General features: G+C 37.7%; 1 protein-coding gene across 1 annotated transcript; it reads left to right on the forward strand.

The window, feature by feature from the left end:
- The first annotated feature begins 558 nt into the window (after positions 1-558).
- On the forward strand, positions 559-25,207 carry REC114 (REC114 meiotic recombination protein). The gene is made up of 5 exons (XM_085300761.1): positions 559-756; positions 1,503-1,592; positions 18,902-18,985; positions 23,441-23,653; positions 25,076-25,207. The coding sequence occupies exons 1-5, from the start codon at positions 559-561 to the stop codon at positions 25,205-25,207; spliced, it is 717 nt and encodes a 238-aa protein (XP_085156887.1).
- The last annotated feature ends 480 nt before the right edge of the window (positions 25,208-25,687 follow it).

Here is a 25,687-nt window from a genome sequence, read left to right on the forward strand (position 1 = left end):
CAGGGCAGCTTTCCTACAGGAACACAGACCTGTTTCACGGGTAGGGACGCTGAGGACACACAGATGCTGACTTTACCACTGGCTTTCACAGGCATTTCACTGAGCCTGGCACCGCAGGTGGCTCCGAGCGTGCTCCCTCAGGCCGGAAATGAGGCAAAGGCAGCGGGGCTACCCCTTGGCCTGCACCGCTCTCTTTCCCGCTCCGTCTGCGCCTTCGGACGCTGCTGGGAGAAGCGGGACGCAGGAGCTGCGCTGCCCTCGGGAAAGCGGCGGCCTCGAAAGGAAAAACGCCGCAGCCACGGCGAGCCCAACGCGCTGCCGAGGCGACAGGAGCAGCTGCAGCGCCAGCGACCGCCTGAGGAAAACGAGCGCGAGCCCCAGCACGCAACCGCATTGGCTCGCGTTTCCCTCTCGCCCGCTGATTGGTGAACAGGTCGCCTTACTCTCTTCTTGTTCCCGCCGATTGGCTCCCTCTTCCCGCCCAAACTTTGATTGACAGCCTCCCGCGCGGCCCCTCTCTCTCTCCGTGTTAGGCAGCGCTGTCACCTCAGCGCCAGGATGGCGGCAGGCGCGGGGTGTTCGGACCGCAGCTCGGAGCCGGGGCAGGCACCTGCCCGTGCTAACGGCCGGCCGGGCGGCGCCGACACCACTTCGCTCCTCGGTAGCGCCACAACGTGGCCTCTGAAGCGCTACGCCCGCTTCTTACCCCCGGCAGGCGGCGGCGACGACGACGAGCGAAATGGCGCCTCATGGAAGGTGAGAGGCGGTGGGGGCCGCCGCGCCCCGCCCCGCCGCGCCCCAACGGCTGCGCCCTGTGGCACCCGCCAGCGCACTTCTGTCTTGTTGCCCTGCACGGCAGTGTGGGTGTGAAGCGAGTGAGGGTCTCTGTGGTCAGTGGGGTGAGGAGGTCTGTGTGATAACTTGCAGAAGGTTTGTGGGTTTTTATTTTTTTATTTATTTATTTTAGTTATTTTTTTAAGCAATAGTTACCTTAAAGTTCAATGTGAAACTGAATTTTCTGTAGAATAATCTGTGAAAATACTAGGCTTCCTCCTGCTCCTGAGCTAGCTTGCTTTGAGATAGCTAGAGTACCTCTGTACTGTAGTGCAGCCTGCAAATATGAAATTAATGCAAGAGTCAAGRGAGAATCTACTTCGTGAATTATTAACATAAACACTTCAATGATGTGGTAGTGGCCCACTTTTTAATTTTTCCTTCTTTAGAAGTATTAAAAAATGGTTGAAAACTATGGATTAAGTTCGAAGGGTTCATACAATTGCTTAGAGTTAAGTAGCTGAATTCATATATGGAGTTTTAATTTATAAACCTGCTTGAATGCGCCTGCCTTCTGTGGGAGTGAAGGGCAGTTTGTATTACTGAGAAGTAATTCTGTATGCTTGATTTCTGGCACCTGCATATTTAAAGCTTTTTGCTTTACACCAGGTATATGTAGATTCTGCACTTACATAGCTAATTTTTGGTTTTGGTCTCTCTTTCTAAAGGTTTTTGAGTCAAATGAAGAATCAGGCTATCTCATCCTTACCATTGTTGTATCTGGCCATTTCTTTATTTCCCAAGGGCGAACAGTACTGGTAAGTTTTTCTTTCTCATATGTAAAAAATTTCTCCATGTACGTTAGCATCAGTCTTGACTTCTTTTCCCTTTTTAAGCATTGAAAGGAAACTGCCAGTTTTATTTTGCTAATGGAAAATCTCATGTGGTGTTTGCTCTCTATGTTTATCAGAATAATGTTAAATGCACTATTTTATTCTGAAGTACGGTGTTCCTTCTCAGGTTCTAAAAACGTAGAGTAGGATATATTACGTGGTGCAGCTTACGCTGACACATATGTTGGGCTTTTTGTTTTGGGTTTTTTTTTTTTTACATGATTCTTCTACCTAAGCAAATAGATAAAAATGTAACTAYAATTTGAAAATCTCCTGCAAGATTCGCTGTAGAATCCAACTAGTCTTTTGCCAATAACCTATTAGCATTATGTTTTAATAATTTGATTCATCTTTTTTTCCACTGTTGATGTAATCTAAAATATGTCTTACAACATTGGAGACACAACAACAACTTCAAAATTCTATTAACTGGCTTTACTATAGCCTATCTTTCAGGTACTAAATTGTAAAGCTTTCACAGTGATGCCAAAAAGGTGAACAGAAACATTACATTTTGAAGAAATTGGTCTGATGCTGAGATTGCACTATTCCTCATGACAAAAAAAGGCCTATGCTGGAAAGTGGAATCACATGTGTTCAGTGCCTATCATAGATACACAGTGATAATAAGAAGTAGAAAATGTCTGGAAATGGTAGAAAACTGTTACAAACTACTRGAAAATGCTGCACTATTAAGATAGAGAAAATTTTCTCTACAGAATGCATGAGTGTATGATGTAGACTTAAATACATACGATGCTATAAATTAGCTTTTGCTGTACATCATAAAAGGTCTTAAACTTACGGAAACATCTTATAAGGGAGGGAAGCCAAAGTACATTTGAGTGGTTTTTTTTTTTTTTTTGGACATTTGATTGACTATGTTAAGGGTATTGAGTGGATAATTAATGAGCTAACAGACAGCTGTCAGTCTGGAGACCCCAAACGCAACTTAGGGCATTTGGCTGTCATACTTAAGGATGACAAGTTGAATGTCCTTGGACAAGGTAAAAATGGAATGTGGAAAGTATTTTGGCAACTATGTGTTGAAAAAGAATGGTTAACTGAATTTAGTAGCTACTGTAGGCATAAGATAACTGCCTCTCTTGAAATGCAACATGTAGAATTACTGAGGAGATCTATTAGGGTTGTTGGTTGTTTCAGCTTCTAACAGACATTTGGCTATTGCAATGATGACCGCAGTTTAAGAATAATGTAGAACAGGGAGACAAGAGGTATACTAGATAAATATGACGGATGTGTGATACAAAGAGTAAAAAAAAGTTTTTAAAAAAGCATTTATTTCAGCAATGCTTCTACACCAATCTTGAGTCCACCACCACTGATACTGTGTTAGGTGTTAGAGAAAAGGTGTATATGTATGGCAATGTTTTTATTTTAAAAACTGATTGTCAGTTTCTTTGGATGTGGTTCTTAATTATATGTAATTAGGATCATGTTGCAGGTGCATTCTGTGCATGCAGAACTGAAATAGTGTCAAGTGCCCTACACTGTTTATATCACTCAGATCACTTTCAAAAAGGAAGCCCAACACATTCTACAGACATCTGCCCATATTCTGAACTAGCTGATCAGATATTTGCTAGGTTTTTCTGTGAGCCAAATATGTTTAAGAGGGAACTGACAGAGGATAGAGCTACGAGCTCAGATTTTACGGCAGTTGCAGTCTTCTGTTGGTTCCCTCTTAAATGTGTTGGGTTTCCTGTTTACAAGTGATTTAGTTCAACACATGTGGCTTAGTTTTACTGCTTAGGCATGTTTAGCAGTTAGATATGTGTCCTCCCAGACAGACTTCCCTTTCCCGCACATGATATAAGACTGACATGGTGATAAAACACTCCCTTCTGGGACTATCTCAATCCACAAGTATCTTTTCAGCCTTTGAGGAACAACTGGCCTATTAAGTAGGGAAGCCAGTATCATCAAATGGAAAAGTGATGCATAGGGCTTGTGCTGAAAAGGATGGCTCAGGCACTGGTGCTGTTGGCCAGAAGCTGGTGTTAGCTGGTGTATGACTGTTACTGGATCTCTGAATGTTCTGTATTTTTAAGTAGCAGGCAAAGGTGCTAGAAATCAGCTATCATCGTCTAAGGACAGAAGTACCAAGGTCTTTGTCCAGAGGTCTTTCAAGCTCTGGTGAAAATAAGTTTTGAACAGAAGGAGCAACTTAAAATGCAGTAGACTCTGCCAGACTTTTTTTTTTTTTTTTTTTTTTTTTTTTTAGTCTTGGTTTAGGCTTGAGACTAGGACATAAACTGATCCTGACTCAGCATAACACATAGGGTGTGATTCATCTGATAAGAAGTAAGCATCCATATTAGGGATGTACTAATCTTGTAAAGTAGCTCTTCAACTATAGTTTTCCTGCCTTTAGGCAGATTGCTTATTTCCTCCAGTCACGCAGTGGGTCGTAAAAGCATTTCAGCTTCTAAATGCCTAAATGAGATATCTCATAACTTGACCACAAGTTTGTATAGAATAGCTGGCAGTAATGTCGGTATGTTAATTAAAATGGATATTCACATTTGACTATTACTATATTAACAGTGACTGGTAAGAAGTAGGGTTCATTAGAAGTTAGGTTGTGAAAGTCTTAAAATACATCTTTTCATTTTTCTATGGGGATATTATGTTGGCTATGATGCATTATGCCCCAAACATTGTAAGATGGTAGGTTAAATGAAGTGTTTACACATCTGCAACAGATTGGTAACTAGGTATCAAAGAAGAGGGTTTTCTTTTTGTCCCTCTAGGTAATAGTGAAGCACTGAATTTGAGCTCAGCAGTGTCTCATACGAACTTAAGTGATGTCTCCCTGTGGTCTCCATTTCCTGGGAGTTGTCAGAAACTGGTCACAATATTTAAACAGGCATTGCACAACCAACCRCATATAGTCTTTTAAACTGTCACAGACCAAATCTTCTCACTGGGAGTTCATTGCAATGGATGTTTTGTCACAGACGATAATGTGAAATGCACAGGTTTATGCTCCAGAGGGAACGTATGAAGTTTGATAGTGCTGCAGATGGAATGATTCAGTTGATGTTCTTACTGTGTAGTTCATTTATGCTTGCTGGCAAGGGCCACTGAGTCTTTCCTTTTAAATGCCAAAATGTTCTCCAACAACTGCCTACTGCCTTACTTGCAGTGGGATTCCCTGTGATGTACTTACAAAACTGTTTCTTGCTATTTAGTAACTACATCCTTGAAGTTGAAGTTTAGTCTTCTGATCCATCTTCTAATCCCTACTTTACAGACTCCTTGATGTGCAATAGGCTTCTAGTTCTGAGGAAGCTGGAAAACAACTATAGTTGCTTTGTGCCTTATACCTCTGCAGAGGAAAAGTGAGGCACAAGATCTGTGCATAGCCCTGTTGAACACTCCTTCCGAAAAAATTATTGTTGATTGTTTGGGGTGCCCATGCGTGAATTTCATGGGACTCCATTGACTGCAGCATCCTGGAGAAAACCGAATGATAGGTGACATTATTTTCTTTAGAGTGTACCATGAAGACAGTTTGTAGTTTACAGGTATTAAAGAATGATAGGATCTTCTCCTAGGAATGGTGTTCCTTGGTTTAAGTATGGTTGGTCTGGACATCATTAGGCTTGGTTTACTGTGGAGGTGCAATTTAAGTCAAGAACTACTGGATGTTTTGCACTAAATTTTAAATGATGTAAGACTTTGCCTTAACGTATTTGGAGGTGGAGGGGGAAAAAAAAACTGCAATAAGCACTGCTTCTCAGAATTTGCTGTCTGGTTTGACTTTCCTGAGGCAATTGCTGTTGTTAGAAAAATAATCTTTTTTTAAGATTATAGGGCCTTTCTGGAAAAGTAGATATTTTTGTCATGGGAGAATATCAAGCAATCACCAATGTGTGATTACAGAAATTGCAATCTGACACAAGCAAATATTTTCTCAAGTTCAGTATCTTATCTCAACCACCAGTTACAGCTATTGGTTTGAAAAACAAATGAAAAAGCCCAGCAGTGGGCAGTTATTCTGTTGTCACGGAGACCATTTCCTTTTCAATTGGAATAACTATGTTGTATTTTTGTAAAATTTGTGTGGATGAGTAATAAAATGACTTTTTCTTTTCTCCATCTAACAGTGATCCAAGAATGAACTGAACAGGTAACTGAATTCAGGAAATAACATTAAGTGGTAAAAGCATCTAATCATAGTATATTTTGCAGTAGCATTTTGTAGCAGTAACAGAAGAGCAGGAGCCTCCTTCACCTCCCTTGAGTTTTATTTTGAACTATTTTAAGAAAGGTTTAAAAACAACTCAGAAAAGTTCAAAAAAATTCATCTACCATCTGTAACAAAGAAAAGTTATTAATTGAACTCTTTTAAAAATGAACAATGTATTACTATGAACTCTTACCTCTTGTGGCTGGCAAGGCATGGAATATAGTAAAATCAGTGCATTAGTGAGTTCAGAGTATCTTGTTTTGTACCTTCTTTACCTACTTTGCTTTACTAAGATAAAAGTGAGAGTACATCTATTCAGTGGTGTGTTTTTACAAACACTTTTTTTTTTTTTTAACAAAAGCTAAAGAGAACTGACAGCAAGTTCTGCTTTATGCTGATGATATTGTGGATGCTTTTTAAAAAATCCAGCAAAATGTCCAAGTTGCATACAAATCTGAACTTCAGACTTCAGCTGTTTCGTGTTTCACATAGGAATTTCTTTGTTTATTTTTCTGTAGTAAACGCTAATGTTAACTGAAATAGTASTTGCCTGAGCTCAGTACTTGTCAGTTTAATTTTCTGCAAAACTAATCTCAGTGGGCCAACATTCTAGTGAAAGCTCCAAATATTTGCTCTCTTAGTGATTCTTCCCTGAAACGTTTTCATATCCAGTGATGATTTATGAAATACTAATATACATAAATTATTTTCTCTAGCATATGCTCCAGTCGGTGTGAAGACAAGAGGAGATAGCTTTTGTATGAGTTATTTGCTCAGTGAGTGCTTGTTTAGTGTCTACCTTTCAGCTATGCTCAGCTTTTACTACATCTCCACATGCACACAACTAAGGTGAAAGATGTATTTATTCAGAAATAGAATATCTCTGTTTCATTGATGGTTGGATTAATCTTATCCATGCTAGGAAAAATATTTAAGTGTTTCTAACTTTAAASCAAAATACTTTCTCTACAATGGATGTATTTAAGAAAGTAAAAAGGAAAGAATATGTGAAGCAGGGGTATAARAAACCTTCTATTTTTCTTAAAGAATTGTAGCTATTTAGAGCCGAGTAAGGTGAGACTATGACTCTTTTATGATCCATGTCTAAGGGGAATATTTATGAAATATGTTTATCCTACAGTTAAAGTTTGGTATATGGCATTGATCTAGGGAAGTATATATGAGATATAGACACTTAAAGAAAAAATTGGGATGTCTTGAAGAGATAAGTCCTGCAAAGTTTAGAGTGCCTGATTTGTTTAAAATACATGTAGTAGACAGTAGAGTAATTTTTATGAGCCTTAAAATAGTAGGATATTTAGTGAATTCCTTTCTAACAACTTTTTTGCTAATGGAATTTGAAAGACCATTTTCTTGCCAGAAAGAATTCAGTCTCAGCACTTACTTTAAATCAGTCAGTTTAGTATAATACCTTGTGCTGTGTATGGTGCTGTGTGGTGAGGTGCTGTAGCTTTGACACAATTGGTTATAGTGTCTGAGAATACTTCAGAATTGATGTTTAAAGCACAATTCCTTGGTACTGTAACAAATAATTGTGTATAATTTCAGCATTTCCATCAGCTGCGCAAAGAAAACAAACTGTTTTAATAGGTAAACTGTTCTTGGGAATGGGTATATTWCCAAGATTGTTTAAAACAATTCTTTAATGACAGTGCCAGAGACTTACTTGAATCTGCCTTAATAAGGAAATAACTGCTTTCCTTTAAAAATAGAATCTGCTTCTTGTGATCAGTCAAATGGAGTGAAGAAGAGGGTAAATGGAACTTCAAGGAGTGAAACGTAAAAATCCCTAACGCATAATGCAAATGAAAGTGTTTTGTGGTTGGTTTTGTTTTGTTTTTTTTCTAAACAAAGTTCTTAATTTGGAATCAAATTGCATAATGTTTTTAGGATATGTTTTTGCTGTAGTGTGGCCTGCCAGACTATTTATCTTGCAATATAAAAATCTCATTCTTGCACACTGTGAATGATAGGATTTTAACAGGAATATCTCTATGTTTTCTCTGGCCATTTGTGGCCATACTATCAAGATGCATAGTGTTATGCGTACCACACAAACAGCTCTTATTTCCTCTTCTTTCCTTCGTTCAGATCAGCACATTGTGAAAATCATACTTTGGTGTTTTATTAGATGCAATTAATTCTAATCCTAGAATTCTTAATATCCTACAAATTAAGCAAATGGAAATTGTGATGAGGTCTTATTAAATAGGATGAAATTAATCCAGAGTAATTGATTTGTGACCTGATCTTCTAAAGTGTAGACTAAATGGCCTTAGTACCCTCCTGATTCCCTCGTGACTTCTAGTAAGCTAGTAGTGCTAAGGATACGGTAGATTCTAACCTCATTAATTAGGGTAAGCATCAGCAGAGGAATTGATGTTACTGATGCTCTCTGCTGTGCCTAAATCTTTTGAGATGATATTCACAACAGTGACTTGAGTGGTCAAAGGTCCCTGTGCAGTAGATAAGGACATTTAATACCTAGGGAAGTGAAGAGATTGCTAAACTGTTCTGCTTAGTCATAATTTTTTGGAAAGCTATAGGGAAGTTCTTTTTTATAAAAGGTCCCATGATTGGTATTGGAAAGTGTAAAAGAAATTTTGGTTTTATTAACTCATTCAAAACTAATTCCTAGTTCAAAAATCAATTTTTTTATTATTATTTCAGCATATGTTACTGAGATGATTATTTTGGACAAGCTGAATATCTTTCTGCTTCAGTTTCCCCATTTATCTTGGATATAATGATACATTCCTTTGTATAATCTTTATGTGCTGATGGTTGTCAGCAGTAGAGACATTTAAAGGGTTCTAATATTTACCATTCTCTTCTCTAGTTCTCATAAACTCAACTACTAGAGCAGTTTTTAAAGAGTTATGACAAGTATTTATGAAATATGTTTATCCTACAGTTAGTTTGGTATATGGCATTGATCTAGGGAAGTATATATGAGATATAGACACTTAAAGAAAAAATTAGGATGTCTTGAAGAGATAAGACAAAGTTTAGAGCGCCTACAGAAAAGTGCTACCTGGAAAAGGGTGCCCAGATCCTTATATACCTCCAGAAAGGGTCTAATCTGTAACCAAACGCTTAATCATCTTTTCTAGTAGAAGTGTTTTATAGATCCTTTAATCACAGAAATTCAAGCAGCTTGTATCTCTTTGTTTTATCAAAGAGTAAATTGTATTGACATAATCATCAACATGTCTGCAGTGCCTCCTTCTACCTTTAAAATATATTATCAATAGGCAGAACATATTAGCATCCTGTTCACTGATTTCTGGTCAAGTTTCATTGTCCTACAAGGTAACTGAAAATATGTATGTATTTTTAATTTCTTTTTATGAAATTTCAAGGTTTGTCCTGAATTAGGAGCTTATCTTTGCTGTCCATTCTTTCCGGGGACTGTAGTTTGTACCCTTCAGGGGAAGCTCTTTCTGGAAAGCTGACATCTGGCAGCATGTGCTCCTGCAACCAGCACTTCTGTCTCACGGGTGCCTCTGTGTGTCCTGTATTTGCTACTTCACTTGGCTTTCATACCCCTAAAGAGACAGTTTTCTGAGTTTAACCCCGATCAGTTCTTTGGAATCAAACAAGCTTAATAGCAAGATTTATGATCAGGCTTCTAAGAGATTATGGATGAAAAAATTACACACAAAAAGATACGCAGGGCTTAACAGCTGGATGCTTCTTTAGTTGTTGTATTTCCCTTACTTAAAACCGCAAAGTAGCGAACAGCTGTTGAGTCGCTGGAAGAGGAGTCCAACCTTCCCCAGAAAATGACCTTCCTAAACCTCTTTTGCCCTGCAAATGCCCTATGAAGAACACTGTTTTTTGTGCTCCCCATTTCTGTCTTTGTAGCTTGTTTGGGAAATGGCTGGACTGCCACAGGTGCCTCCCTGGAAACCGAGCATGTCCTTTTTGAGTAGGCGATTGCTCTGTTTTCTGGGAAACTGCTGCGTACCGTGTTGCTCTCCAGCCTGTTTCAGAAAGGTGCAAGCAGGGCTACTTAGAGGATGCCTCTCTGAAGTGCTATGTGTCAGAAGTGTTGCATCTTTAGCTAATACAGTCCTTCAGCGGTGTGCTATGGACAGAGTGCTCTGAAATGCCAGCAGTACCAGGGAGCAGTCCTAAGCACGAGTACATAGGTATTTGGCATACATATAAATACCATTATTGCTACACCAAACACACAGGGGTTACTTGCACAATACATTACTCCTGTAATGCTTGGATGCAGCGTATTTTGAAAGGTAGACTTTATTGTCTTCTGTAGCTTTCTGTGGCAAAACATCCTTCAAAACAAAACTAATCCATACTGAATATCTGAAATATATTCTGACCTGTTCAGAGTGACCTACTAAACTTTAACAGCAACTTGAACTGGACAGAAAACATTGGAAGTACGTATTATTTACTGATAAGCCATAATACCTCTAAAGCTTCCATCTGAAACTTCTACTTTAGAGTTGCTGCAAAGCTTTTGGCAGGATTGATTCACAATCCATTTCTTTTTCTTTTTGGGTAGGCCAATCAGTGAATGTCTATCTTGGGGTATTAATACTGTAGTTCAGTATTCATCATGAGACTCATACATGAGTCTAGCTTTACTGTGGCTTCAGAATCTCAATGTAAAATTACTACTTGTTGTTGTTTTGTTCTTTGTTGATAGTTTCGGTATCTGTTCTTACAGAAATCAAAGTATTTTTTAAAATATTTCAGAAAAGTGTGACTTGCATTCAAATAAAATTTGATTTGGACTGGCAAGGTGTGCTATGCTACTGTGATTACTTCTACAATATGACAGCGAGAGGTTGGCTTGGTGCTGGTGCACTTGAAGTCTGTCCTTTCTGCAGATGTCTGTCTGCAGGATCAGACTATGTGCTGAGGGAGGGCTGTGGGCACAGCACTGGTAGGCTGTGTGAGATGCTATTGCTTCTTTCTGGCTCTCTATTTACTGCAAATGTCAGGTGTAGCTCTAGCTGCAGAGATGTACTCACATTTGTTGCCTCGGTTCAGAACTCTTCTAGTTCTTTAAGTAATAAGATGCTCAAGCAGGTCTACAATCAAGGGCAAAGTGTTAAAAGGCACAATTGAGAGTTTGGGTGGGAGGAAAAAGCGATGGGTTTGGGTGGCAATGAAATATCCTGGAGCTGGATGTGCCCTGCCAAAGCTGCAGAGGATTTCATGGGTTTGAGGATTGTGCGGTGATTGCAGCTGAAAGTACTGGAATGCAGGTGGTCTCAGGGAGAAGAAAATGAATTRGTTTGAAGGAAGCACGCGAATTGAGATCTTGGTTTGGAGATAGGGAAGATAGTAAGAGCTGGAAAGTATGAGACTGAGGATAAATAGTTGGGTCGTAATTGGCATATAAGGTTCTGAGTGCTATAAACATTTCTGAATATAAGCCATAGAATCAAGATGTCTGGCCATGCCCTAAAGCTGTAAATAAATGGTAGCATAATTCCTCCAAAGGAAATGAACTTGTATATTGAGATTGTTGTAACTTCCAGGGAGTGAATTTTAAGTTTAAAGCATTTTGTTTGTGTGTATTTTGTTTGCTTTAAGTTTTTACAAATATCAAAAGACCTTCTGATCAAGGATTGGTTGGAAATCTTGTTAAGAGTGCTACTGGCTGATTAACCCTCATCCAGAACTGGGGTCAGTAGTGTTCCTTTATATGTATCAAGACAAAAACACATGATCTTTGAGGAGTTATTTCTCTCTCTCCAGTAGAATACAGAGGAAATCTTTGTGGTTGAATGACATCAGGGGACATGGTGAGGGCATGCTGAAAAGTAGCAGCTCAAAAATGTTTATCAGTGGTTGGGACCAACAGATTCTCGGCATCTTCTCACTTTAGTGCTGTAGCAYGGGCTTTACAATTTCTGCAGTTGGGTTCACCCATAATTTAGTTCTTTAGCTCTTTTTCCTTCCATACCTTCTCTTGCAATTGCAATTAGCCTCATGAAGGAGGAGTGCATGACTGGAAAGGAATTGCATGTGTCTATAATCAGTCTACTAGGGAGCCTCCCAGATAGCCTTAAACTCTGTTATGACTGCTTGCTGCAGTGTGAAGCTTGTGTATTTTGGAGTGAAGGAATTGTTCCTCTGTGGACACTTCTGCAGCGCAGACAGCTATTCATCATCAAAATCATGTTTGGAAATTCTGACTGTTTATTCAAATTCTTTGTTTAAAAAAATCTTAACATACAAAGAGCAAGGAGTTGATTCATCTAAGCAATGTTGCCTCTAATCCAGCTGGAGTTTGCTGCACTCCTGCTGCAGTGTATGTCAGTGTATCATACTCTGTGCRGTGTGTGTTAGTACATCTTTACATTTATACTTCAAAATATTCACCTGCTGGAGTGGGACTATTCTTTCTCACTTCTGCCAAATGTAAAACATCTKAAGGATTGGGAAGGGCTAAAGGAATAATTTATTTTCTGGTTATTAGGAAATTGATCTTAGAATATTACTGATATGGACATGAAAGAGATACTTTTTTTCCTAATACAGCTGATCAGAGGAAAAAATGAGATTTTTTTTTTCTAGAGAAGAGATCTGACTGCTCTTCAATGCTCAGGAACAGATAAGCAATACGTAAAAGCTTTTCACAGATCAGTTGAGTCTTGGGCCCTTTCTGTACCAGTTTCTTTATTTTCAATGTTGGTCACAAAAAAAGGAGAGGAGGGGAAAGTGGAAAGTATCACAGATGTGCAAATGTTTTCAAAAGTACTTTAGTGTATTTGACTTTCAGTCATAGAAGAGTATGAATTCTGTGGGTCAGATGTTGATAAAAACCCTGCCCTCAACCTCTCTGCTGTGATGAGGAGGCTTCTCTCTTCTACCATCTTGCTTCAGTTAGCTGCCAGTGTGATCCTGTCTGAAAAGCACTGGGGTATTAATTATTAACAAAATAAAGTTCCTTTGATCTCATTTCCTATGAATGTGCGTTCCTAGTCTGTATGATATCCAATTGAATCCTTAATTCGTTATAGAAGGCATACATCCCTTCTAAATGGTCAACTCTGGGGACAAACCATTATGTTTGCACTTCATCAGTGTATTATAAGTAGTAGCTAAAAGGGAAGAATGTGTTTGTGGGTGTTTTTTTTTTTTTTCTTTGAGTATTGGTTATAATTTAAATAGGCAGAGTACATAATGTTTGTAATAAGAAATATTTTACTTCTTTATAACTTACTGTCTATACACAGTTCAGATGCATTTAAAAACATGTATGCTGAATGAGTGAATCCAGAATAACTGATACAAACCAATGTAGTTGAACTATGTCTGCTACACAAAAAAACTAGAGTAATATATATTTAAGAAATGTTAAAATATGTTTAATTGCATGATCTTTAGGCAAACATAGAATAAATAAGCTTTTTCTGTGTTAATGTGTTGCTTATCACCATATTTGAGGTTTCTAGATAATACGGTAGAAAAAATTTGTAGTACTAGGCAATCCCATGCAATATATGTCATAGCTAGGCCTCATTATTCAACAGCTTCTTGAATGCCGAAATGTAAAAGCAGAACAAAAGCATTTCCCAGTTAGGGAGGGACCAAGCAGGTATAAGGCTATACCAGCTTTATTGGTTTCTCTGCCTGATGTGAGGTGTGGTTATGTCTTATTCTGGTTCCAGAATATTTGGGAAGAACTTTCTACTTCAGCTTTAATCCTCTATAGGACCATGAGAGCTTTAATATCTTTATTAGAAAAATATGAAATAGTTTTCCTTCAATGTAGTGTTATTGCAACTATTACCCTGGAGAATAACATAAGGAATACATGCATAATAGAATGCTAATGAACTTTTATACCTCCAAATCGTAAACATTTAGGATCTTTTGTTCCTGACCATTTCCATGTTGCCATTCTGTCTATATTCCTGATTAATCTTATACTGCACCTATCCTTGCAAAGACAAGAGCCCAATATTGCTCAGCAAAGCCCAACTCTGGGCTCAAAGCCTATGTTAAGAAGATGTGGATGTTATGTGCAGTGACCAAAGCTATCCCTGTTCTTGCCTTTTTGTTTGTTTGAATTATAATCTCAGAACATTGCCATCCAGTTTCCAGAATCTACCCTATAATTCCTGGATGTTGGCACAGATCTAATTCGCTAGCTTTTGAATAATGGAGCAAGTGACAGATTTGTTCTGGTCAGTCTTCTTGTTGCCCTGAATTCATTTATTTAACTTCATATGCAGATTCATAATTCTCTTGTTAAGAATGAAATAGTTACCATTGTTATTTTACCCATCTCAAGCAACCCCAGCTTTGCAGACTGAGGCAACATGCTAAAAGCCCTGAGGAACAGAATGGAACTTCTTAATACTGCGCTGAATTGGGCTTATTTGCTGCTTAAAACTGAGAAAATCTAGAGGATCTTGATTGTAATGTCAATTAATGACATAAACAATTTAACGATAAAGTTCAGTATGAGCAGATCTGAGTTTGTCCATAACTTTTCAGATAGCTTGCTTGTACCAGAAGAGCTCTATTGTATTGCTTGAGTATTGCACTGGGATATTCCTTTTTGGTTTAGCTATTCTTAGTTTTGTATTTATTTCTGCTTGGTGATATGGAATCAACCAGGGGTGCAAAAATAAAGGAAATACTTTGTGCTTATTTCTTCAGTTAGCTAATTAAAGTTGAAGTTAAATTTCAGTTAATTAAATTCTGCTCTTGGAACTGAGTAATTAAAGTATGTAAGTAAAAAAWTTTTTTTTTGAATTTGTTTTACCTCAGAGAAAAGAGGTATAAAAAGAATGACAAACTGGGAAATGTTAGTAAAGTAGTTGATAGGAAAATTAAATGTTACCTGCTTTTTATGCTCTTTTTGAAAACGGTTATTATTTTAAAGAGAAAGTTGTTATTTTTCCTTTCTCTGTAGGACATAGAAAAATGTTATAAAAGTAAACTTAATATGGAAACAGCTGTTTATTAAATAAGCACAGTTGGTATGTATCAGAAACAGTAAGTATTTGAAATGTACAGAGCAAGCGCTAGGTGCCACAACTTAACGAAAGTGGCCTAGTAAAAAAAATGGGATATTAGAATTGCTTCACTAACAGCCTTTTGAGACTTCTCAATGGGAAGTCCCACTGGAAACCAGAGGGAGAAGAAGTGGCAAAGGCAAAGTTACCTGTGACAGGTAGTGGTCCTAGTTCAACCCAAATAATTTCCTAGGTTGGTTGGTTGACCAGTACTCAGTCTGAGTACCTGTCCAGCATAAATGGTTCTGAGTTGGCCTACTTATTTTGAGGAGGTATGGATATTGCCATCAGTCTTGGCAAGTTAACAGTAATTTTTCAACATTTACGGGAAAATCAAGTCCTTGTGCTGAGATGGAATTCACCTCATGTTGTTTGTATTTGTTTCACAAAAATAAATACACACTTGTTTTATTGCTTTCCAAACAATGCTACTATTTACTCTTCAGGTCACTTGTATAAACCACGAGGATATACCCTTCCTGGAAGGGACAGGGTTGGTTGATTTGTTTGTTTTTGCCCTGCTTTATAAATTCCAGTCCTAAATATCCTGTCTTTATATCTGTTCTGATTAGAGAACCTATCTCATGCCCCATTCAACTGCTCTTGCTCTGCCTTTTTTCCAGTTCTCCATCTTGAATGTACTGTAAGCTATACCTTACTAATATAATTTCAACTCTTTTTTCCTTGCTTGCTTCCTTGATGGGATCCCTTAAGCTGTCAACTATGGCAGCATGAACACTGATAAGTGTTCTAGATTGATGTGCTTTTAAAGTACCCCTTTAAAGTACTTCTAATGTACACAAATCAAATCTGCATTTTGTATTTTGTACAGCCATGTACTGAGAACTCTTTGTAACGTTTATGCACAACTAACGCTTAATTTGCTGTGGTAGATGCCACACTACTTCTGTGATATTGACATGACTGAAAGTTTTGAGGTAAGGTTTTGCTGTTCACAATCGTTAACCTAACTTGCTAATGCTTTTCCATATTCAGCATTAAATAATATTCTGCAGCCAAACTCTGCATCGCTAAGAATGTGATTAGCCAAATACCAAAGTAATATATTATACTATGCACTTGAAATTATTACGTGTGAAGTGCTACTGATTATTCTAGAAATGTTCTAAGGGTGCTGCACTCTTTTCTGAACCTACTGATCTCACCTTGAACCTACTGATCTCACCTTGTTCCCAATGAGACTAATGATGAAAATGAGTTACGATGTTTGAAATATGTATATTCCTCAGGAGATTTACTGTTTAAATTTAAGAAAATACTTAACTGTGGGATATTGACATGCTGAAGTGGGTACTCTGTGTTCCTAGGAGTTCATAAACTTAGCCTGTACAGGGACTATCAAACTGGTGGTAATGGTAGAAGAGAATGCTCACAACAAGTGAGGTAATGCCATGCTACACACAAGGATCTCTTCAGTTTTTCCTTCCTGACAACTGTAGTTCATGTCCTCGATTTTTCTTTCCCTAATTCAGACTTTCTAGTTTGAATTGAACCAGAGGTGAAATTTTAGCCTGGAAGGATGTACCACTGCCATTAAACTCATAAGCTTAGTGAAGAAATATGTGGCAGCACCAGCCTTGCTGTGGATTAGTTACCTAAATTAGCATCGTCTTAGTCTTATACCATGAATCCTATGCCACTGAATCCTTCTTCTTAGTGTTGACTTTACTCATATTTTGCTGCTCTTAGTAAGGCTAATCATTAAGTTTTGTCAAGGTCTGCTGCCAGTTTTAATAAGAAGCTAAATTTCACTGAGGCTTTATCAGCTTTCAGTGCATTTGGTCAGTGAGATGTTGTACCTAGTTGGGAGCTACRTGTACTATATGGCTCCTTGAGAGGTAAAGAATGAAAATAAGTATAAAATCTCCTGCAGCAATGTGAGGGCTACAACCTTTCTGAATTGGCAGTTGAGTTGAGATAAAACTTATTGCAAAGTCAGTTTGCATTACAGTGTTATATTTATGGCAGCTAACTTGCTGGCACTTGCACTGATTTGGTTTGGGAATTGTTTCTGGATCTATCATATTTGTTTGTAGTTTCTGCTGCCTTGTTTTTCTGGAGTTATTGCTTCTTCACTTGTTTGTCTCCAGGACGATGACTCTAAATTGGAGAGGATTTTGTCTCTAAATGGAAGGAGGATGTCTTCAGTGTGGTGGATGCAGCCTTCGGCTCTGCTATTTCAGCAGTCTAATTGCATTGTGTATTGTGGCTGTGGAATACTGACTTACCAAACAAGATGATCTGTTCTAGGGAGAGATCTGCCATTTGACATTTGTCCCTATTGGGATCCAAGTTCCTTTAAATAACTCCTGTGAGAGTAGAGGATGGCCTGGCACTTTCCTTCTGTCACAAAGTGAGGTCGCCTTATTCTTTTGACCTTGGGGCCTTTCACATCTTAGCAGTTCCTACCTTGCAGCATTTTGAGCACATTCAGTGCAAACAGACATGCTATCAAGTGACTGCCCTGTCTTAACTTGCTGTCAAGGCCTTTCCAGAAACAGTGCAGAGGGAAATTTTCTCCCTCCGACCTTAAATCTTTGGGGGCTGATGCTTCCATGCTGTTTTAGCATTCTGGAGTTATATAATAGTAAATATCTGCTCAGCAATGAGTTCTTGAGCCAGTTTGCCTTCAGTTCCACTCTTCAGTGTTTCTTAAACATCCCTCTCGCAAAAGCCCATTTCAGTTAAGGTCCACACGCAACTGCTGTGTGAGGCTGTAGAGCCATTGTTGGCATCTTAAAAGGGCAGTGTCTTACTGCAGTGACTTCTTGTACCAAAATAAAATGGCAGATGGCTTCCCAGCCTGTACCAGCATAAGACAGATACTGACTCTGCAAAAAACATACAGCTGGTGGTTCAGGATGGGCATGACTTATAAATTTCTTGACCCTTAAGATGCTTACTGAAAGCAGCCAGGGCCAGCCTGTGAAAAGTCGCAGCAATTGAAAACCGTTATTAATTCAGATAAAACAGAAGTAAAACAGACAACAAAGAGACAATTACTCCCTGCCCTTAAATTTCACCTCCCCACACCCTTTTCCCCTTGCCTCCAAATTTGTCAAATGACGACTACGTGGCAGTCTGTGGAATACCTTGGGAACTGCACAATCCATTGCCCTGCAATGTTTGTATGATGTTTTCAGTTTCCTGGGATAGTTTTACAAAATGCTAAGCAGTCTGCTTGTTTGAAAAGACTAGCAGTTAACATAACTGAAGTATAAAAATACCAAGTTATAAAAGCTGCTGCTTGTTTACCTGTATTCTGTCTGGAGAAAATGCCTGTTTTGGTCTTAGATAAGCCAACTACTCTCCCATTTTCTAGGATTGACTGCCCTCTGCTGCCCTCTTAAGCAACTTCATGGGATGTGGAATGAGAATGTAAAACTCTGTTGCAGTTGTTTCATTATGCATGTCAAGGACCTTCATACACTGTGAAATATACATAGAAATTAAGATGTACCCTGACATAATGTTGTTGCTTGAGCTACAGATTGTAATTTAATTCATAGCAAGGTAAAAAAATATGTATTGGCAATTGTATGCTTTCCATGTAATTTTCTGTTAGGTTTAAAGATAGTAAATTTTTCAGGTTTAATGAAAAAATATTTTCAAGTTTGTAATTGATGGCTATTTCTGAAATCTTAAGTACCAGCTCTTTTTAAGTATGTGATAAATATTGTTGGCTGGCTCTATGGGAAAGCTGTATCATTGTAGCCTGGAATTCACAATGACACATGCCTCTTGCTTCACTGGTGGCCCCAGGAGGCTCCTTGGGCTGCGTGGTGGGAGGTCACAGGGAAGTCTTGTTACATTTATGATAAATACCCACAGATATGTAAGATGGATATACATACAGATGCAAATAAGCTTTATGAAGGATGAAATTATGTTAGGTAACTTGAGCATTTACTTTAACTGTTGCATATTACTGATCAAGTAGTTTGTGTTCTGCTTAATTTCAGGAAGGCTTTTCATTAATTGATTCCCAGAAGTGGCTGAAGGTAGTAAGAAGAGCAGACTGCCTGCTGTTTGGGGCAAAGTCAAAGGTCTGTAGAGTTGCTTCTAATATTTCCATAGAGTTAATTATGAGAGAGCAAGAGATTCTTAGCTGTGTTTTACATTCTTAAATACTGCATATCAATCATTTTGAACTGCATATACAACATCTCCCACACTGGCAATTAATTTTAAACATTTCTTTGCTTGAGAATGTGTGAAAGACAGGTTAGTCTTGTACGTATTCCTGTTCTGTCTCAAGCTTACCATTAGGGTTACATCTCAGAAAACTGGTATTTCCATTTTGGCACCTCTTTGGCCACATATCTAAACAAACAATTGGTAATTTCTGGCCCCTGAGGCCTGGCACAGTACTGTCTTGTTAAGGATTCAGGCATTTGGTATTGAAGCTAATGAGAGAGACCTGGACTTTTAGTCTTCCCCTCAGATCTCAGGAAAACTGATTGATTAGCCTTTAAATAGTTAAATGTCACTTACTTGTGCCATTTAACTAATGTATAAAATCTCAGTTTTCTTAATTTGTAAATGAACTCTGGGAGGCTACCTATTCAGCTATGCTAAGCACTTGACAGGTTATTCAGGGGGAAAAAAAAAAAAAAAGTTGCTTCAAAATGAGAACAGCACTCTCTGTTCCCCAATACTTTCTAGGTTTTTTTTGTTGCAGGAGAAACAACTGCCTTCAATTTAACTATCTGTACTTGAAGAGAATTCATCTCTAGGTTAGAAATGGGAATTCTGGGAGGAGATCGGAAGTCCCCTGTTCAGTAGCTACTAGAGACCAATTTTAGCTCCTGCTCTAGTTCACAGGACTATTAAGGCATAAAAACATCCCAAGTATTTGAAGTTGTTCTAACATTCTCCCCCTGCCAGAAACTCCTGTGGGAGGTACAGACTGGGTTCCTATAATTATAGATAACTACAACGTKAAAGGCAGCTGAAAAATGAATCTATGCCTGTTTACTTACATTTGGATCCCTTATCTGGCTAATTACACAGTTTTATATCTTTCATAAAAGATGATACAAACAAAACCCTATGGTTTGCAAAGAGGAATGTCTTGCTAATTGTAAAATATAAACAGATGTGAGGCATAATAAATATTGTTCAAATAAAAAGTCATCATCTCATTTCAGAATAAGCCTAGCCTGATAGTTGAACTAGGAAATGCAAAAATAATATCTCAACTTATTTTAATTTCATGGGTTCTTGTAGCCGGAAACCAAAATACTTTTCCTCTCTGATTTTTGTCAGGTTGTATAATGATCTGGAGCATGGGTAGAGAAGACTATGGAGATGCTGCAGTAATTAGTTTAGATGAATCAGTAGATTCAGTTGTTAAAACCAGTTCCCCACTACAGTGTTAAGGGACTCTGCTGCATTTCAGAAGAAACATAAAATCAACATCACAATCATTTTGAGGCTTGAACAAAGATTTAAGGGACATTTCACTCAGTCTTAAATGAAGTCAATGCATTCAAATGCTTGCTTACCAAAAATTCTCACAACTTAAACTGGATTTAGCGGTATTACTGTGGTCCTTTAATACAGTTTCTCTACTTTATACCCTAAATGGTAGCTGAAGCCATCCCTGAAATGCTGTCAGTGCGTGTATATAGTTTCTGTGCTAATCTTTAAAAACACTTAAGAACACTTCAGGAAGCCAGCCACAGCATATAACTCCCTATGTTTCATCTTTTTTAGATATAAGTACAAAGGGTACTGTAAAGCAAAGAGTCAAGATAAGGAAGAAGCCATTTAAGCAGAGGAAAGCAAATCATCTTTTCAAAACACAGTTCTTAGTTGCCTTGTGCACTCAAATATATGGGGCATGTGCAAATAAATATTTTACTGGCTGTCATTTATATTTTACCCTTTTGCTCTTTGTTCTCATTCTGTTGCCATTACTGCACTGGTTTCTGTTATTTCACTGCTTTTTTATTCTTGTTTTCTTTTACTCCTTACCTGCTTTGCAACTATAGAGAGTTTGAGTAATCCATGTCAAAGAAACATGGAGGTTAATCACTGGGTAATCACTGGAGGTAATCTCTGTACATTAGAAAAAAAAACTGTGAATGTTAACAGATAGGTTTTCATAAATAATTAGTATGGCATTTTTGGTTTAAAAAAAATTTTGATTAAATATTCTAACAGGGCCAGGGCTTTATGGACTCTTAGACAGCAGAATGAATTTCTAAACTGTATTTTGAGAAACTTAAAAGTATATTTAAGAGAGAAGGACGTGTAGTGTGGATACCTTTCAGAGGTATACTACTGAAGTTGAGATGTACTATCAGAAGTTAACTTATTCAGTGAAGCATACATGTATGGCTATGTAATTCTGAAGCCATATCTGTTAGATCTATGTATGTGTCTTATCTGAAACAAAAGGCTGCATGGCTGTGATTGCCCTTTATATCCGTCTGTCTCTGATAATCAGTGATCTCATCATATTAGTCTTTGACATACTCTATGAATGAAAAACATTTTTTTAATATAAAAATCTGCAAACAGTACCAAGACAATTTACAATATTCTTGATTTAAGCTATTTGTCTTCATGCCAGTTTTACTGAGCCCACTCCCAGAGTAGGAAAATGTGCAAATTCTATGATCCAAGTGATCTCAAAGTTCATTAATGCTTTAGCTGTTGTGTAGCTCCGGTGCTATTGCCCAGTACTGACAGTTTATGCTAAAACTTAATGCATGTCTTAGTTTAGTTATTACTACCTCTTTTTCATAAAGGAAAAAATTCTCTAAATAAAACTTACTGTTGTTTTTAAAGTTTAATCTTAAATGTTTAACAGTACTTATGGAAAAAATAAAGAACAGTACAACCAGCTCAGACTGAAAATGGATTTGGGGATTTTAAGGGTAACTAAAGTACATGTCCTTTCGAAGGTCTGCGAAAGGAGTTCAAATTAAGGTGCAAGTTAATTTGCTCTCATTTTAATGAGATCTTACCTGTCTGGCATATCCACAAATCAGTATTCTGTTATGAGAAGTTGACTCACTTGCCAGAACATCTTTGCCAATTACAGGAAAAGTAACGGGGCACTCGTAAAAGGAGGACTGACTTTTTCCCTTTAAAAGGCATTAGAACAAGCTTTTATGCTTACAGTGCCCTGAAAGCTGCATTATGTATTTAGGCATGTCGTGCCTAAAAATCATGTAGGTACATCTTAAAATAACATGCATGTAAACATACAGACTGTGCCATGAAGAGCTGGCTCATCTTTGAGACAAAAAATCTTGAAAGTGAAATATGTCCTTTTATTCAAGTAAGTCTAGGCATTTAAAAAAAATTGGCTTTCTTAATCTCAGGAAGACTCAAATAAGCCAGGTCAATCCAAGTGAAATTTGCACTTTTCTGGTACTTGAAATTTCAAATGTGAAATAAGGTTAAAGATCAACCTGAAAGTCCCAGCAATACATTCTTTAAATGAGAGAGTGTTCTATTTGTATTTGCCTTATGTCATGTGAATGTGCTTAGCACAAGCTTATGATGCACCACAGGCCTTTCAGCCGTCCATTTTCTGTGCAGTTTGCTGGAGTTCAAATATCTGAGGAAATCTGTATTATTATTGTATAGCATGATAACCTGTATTAGAGGTTAATTGCCTGCTATTTTTGTATAGTTTTTAAGAATTATCTCACTACTTGAAGGGATTAYCTATTTTATCAAATAATGAAAAGATGCTCTCCATGACTCTGTGTTACTAGTGTACATAGAATCTGCCACATTTCACAGTTAAGGACAACTCTGAGTCTGACTAGCCTGATGGCATCACTATCAGAGTAGTAGACTTGTAGCTGTTTTTTTAGTATGAACATTTCCAAGAGAAGAGTTTTTCATTTGCACAGTATCTCTTACTAAATCATTTTGGTTTCTCACACACTTAATGATCTGTGTTGGCTTCTGTTCAAGGAGCAGCTGCACTCATTTGGATTTCTAGACTGAATTTGTATATTTAGATACGCACAGGCAAATCAGGTAGGTAAGGCTGGACAGTAACATAAATCCTAAATAGAAAGCATTTTTTGTAATTTTTGGCTTAGATTCCAAAATTTGTTAACTTGTGCTTCCTTTAGTGCCATTTCATTTTTATCATCAATAGCTGGTCAGAGTTGGCTTCTCATCTTAGCATATTACTTGGAGCAGTAAGAACTTAATTTCCCTGCAATATTTGTATTTTTAAAAAAGAATCTTGTTGTCATGGCAAGTCTTTTTCACATGGCTAGACTTCTATTAGCTGAAAAATGACTTTGCTTGCTTACCATTTCATTGGCTTTTACTTATTTTTGAAGTGGGAATCAAATGTTCTTCTGGTTTAGCCACTGGGATAGACAAAGATGCAACAGGGTAAACAGGTTTCTTCATGGTGCAGTGATCCAAAAACTATTCTTCCTAATGATAATGAATAGGAATTTAATTAAAACAGTTTGAGGAGATGCAGAGTTAATTAATTTCTCTTTGCTTTTGAGCAGAATGAATGCCGTATGTTCCGTGTTCAGTTTGGTGGAGATTCAAAAGAACAGATGCTGGAACACTGCTGTAACTGTGTGCAGAAACTTGCAGAGTATGTCCCAGTTCAAGTGACTGATGAACAAAGCCAGATGCTCTATCAAAGTCTCAATCAGCTGGCTAATGGTGAAAATCAAATGAAGGAGTCTGAACAAAATGCATCCATACTATATACAGTAAGTAAGAGCACATGGACCGGAAAATAGAGAAATAATTAACTCTTAGTGTTAGATCTGTGAATGATACCTTAGTGCATCTTTGGCAAAACAATCTTCTGCAACTGCTGGACCCATATATGAAAAATGAGCAATAAGTCCTGCTAAGAACAAGTAACAAAGGCTAYATCCAAGGGACACTTGCCAACTCCCAAGCAGAGAGGGGTGTAATTTGGTAAAATAGTTAGATACTTTGTGCTTAGGTTAATAAATATAAATAGGGAATGGAGAATAAGAGCTGAATTGCCTCCAAGAAAGTTCAGACTTTCTTAAGTGTCCTTCATCTAAGACTGCTGGGAAGCAGCAACTGACAGCTAAATTATCCTGTATAAGAAAAACAGTCAGAGCCATTCAAGAAACTAAGAATTTTCTCCCTTTTTTGTTTGCCTGCTCCTTTGTTTTGCAGTCATAGAAACTGTAAATACAATAGTTGCATCAATTTTTAGCTTAACCTGATATATTTTAAAGTGATTTTCAGGGTAACAACAGAATGTTCTGCCTCCAAGACAAAGTCCTTAAGCAATCAGAAAAGATGAGTAATGTTTGAGGGTGACCAATTCTTGAGTACATACTCTTGGGCATCTAGAGGATCACATTTACCAGCTCTCAAAAACATCCCTGCAACTAACTCATCCAGGAAAGAAGCTCTTGGGCACATGATAAAATATTGAGGACCGAGCCTGAGTCCAGAAGGGGAATCTCAAGAGTCTTCATTTATCTCATTTTCAGAAYAGAATCTGGGCAAGTCCTGGAATACTGGACAGTGGAGTCTGACTTGGTAAAGAAAGTAGGGAAAAATAGATTGTTAAGTTGACTCGCACCATTTCCCAGAGGGTGCATGAAAGATGACCTTCAGCAGCTGATCTCCAAGATTTATGGGTTCAGCTTGAAGCAGATCGCCTCTCCTTTGGGCTTTGCTCATTTCCTGATGAGCTAAAACAAAGAATGGAAGGTAAATAATTTAATGGCAGAATGCCATTAAACACCATTAGACAGTCATATAATTGTCAATTATGCTCTCACTCCAAAAGTTGGACTGAAAAAACTCGCTCTGAAAACAGAAATATGAACCTGAATCACATTTTTGGTTGTGTGACCCATAAAAAGGAAAGAAGCATATTCCTAGAATTTATTCCAGTACGTAAGTAGTTAAAAAGTTATCTTGGTTTAGACATGACAGTCTAACTGTAGGCCCACGTTTACTTTAAAAAGTAAAGACTGAACAGATGTACCCTCAGGTTTCATAAAAAGATGCCTTTTTACTACATAAGGTAGCTGAGCACATTCTCTTCCTGTTATCTCTAAAAATGGAACTACTATCCTTCTTGCACATACCCACACTCCTCTTGCTAAGAAGCCTTTATTTGCATTTGCTGTTTCCAGCCAGATGAGCCTTTACCAGATTCATGCACAAGCCTTGGAGAAAGAAGATCTATAACACAGCTAGCACAGGTAAAAATCAAATATTTAGATCCAGTAACTTCATTTCTCTGGCATAGAGAGCAAGCAAGCTAGCTTGTACCCTGTAAACATCTGATACATCTTCATTGAGCAACTAAATGATTTTTGTCAGTGTTCTAGTCTGCAGTTTCCTGCAGTTATAGCATAAGTTTAAAAATATCAATCAGTTACCCTTGACTTGAAGCAAAAGCATCTGTATGTAATTCAACTGACAGTTTCACTAAGAAGTTCAGGGTAAAATGGTGTTTAAAACTAGTTCGATGTTAATTTTTTTTTTTTGTATTGTCAAAATCACAGTAAGATGATTGAGGAGAAACAACTGTACTATTTTTTTTTTTAATTTTTATTTAAGTTGTCTTAACTTAAAAGGCTCTGGGGATTTAGCAGACTTACTTACCAAACACTTTGTTTCAAGAAAGTAGAGCTTTCCGAGCTTATCTCAGTGATGACAGTTGTATACATGTCCTGCTGCTCAGCTACTAATCGTTTTGTTCTTATCCATGTACAGATCTGTGGATTATATTCTAGTACTTC

This window comes from Rhea americana, unplaced genomic scaffold (assembly GCF_003343005.1).
Source record: "Rhea americana isolate MKP2758 unplaced genomic scaffold, rheAme1 scaffold_168, whole genome shotgun sequence".
Taxonomy (NCBI): Eukaryota; Metazoa; Chordata; class Aves; order Rheiformes; family Rheidae; genus Rhea; species Rhea americana.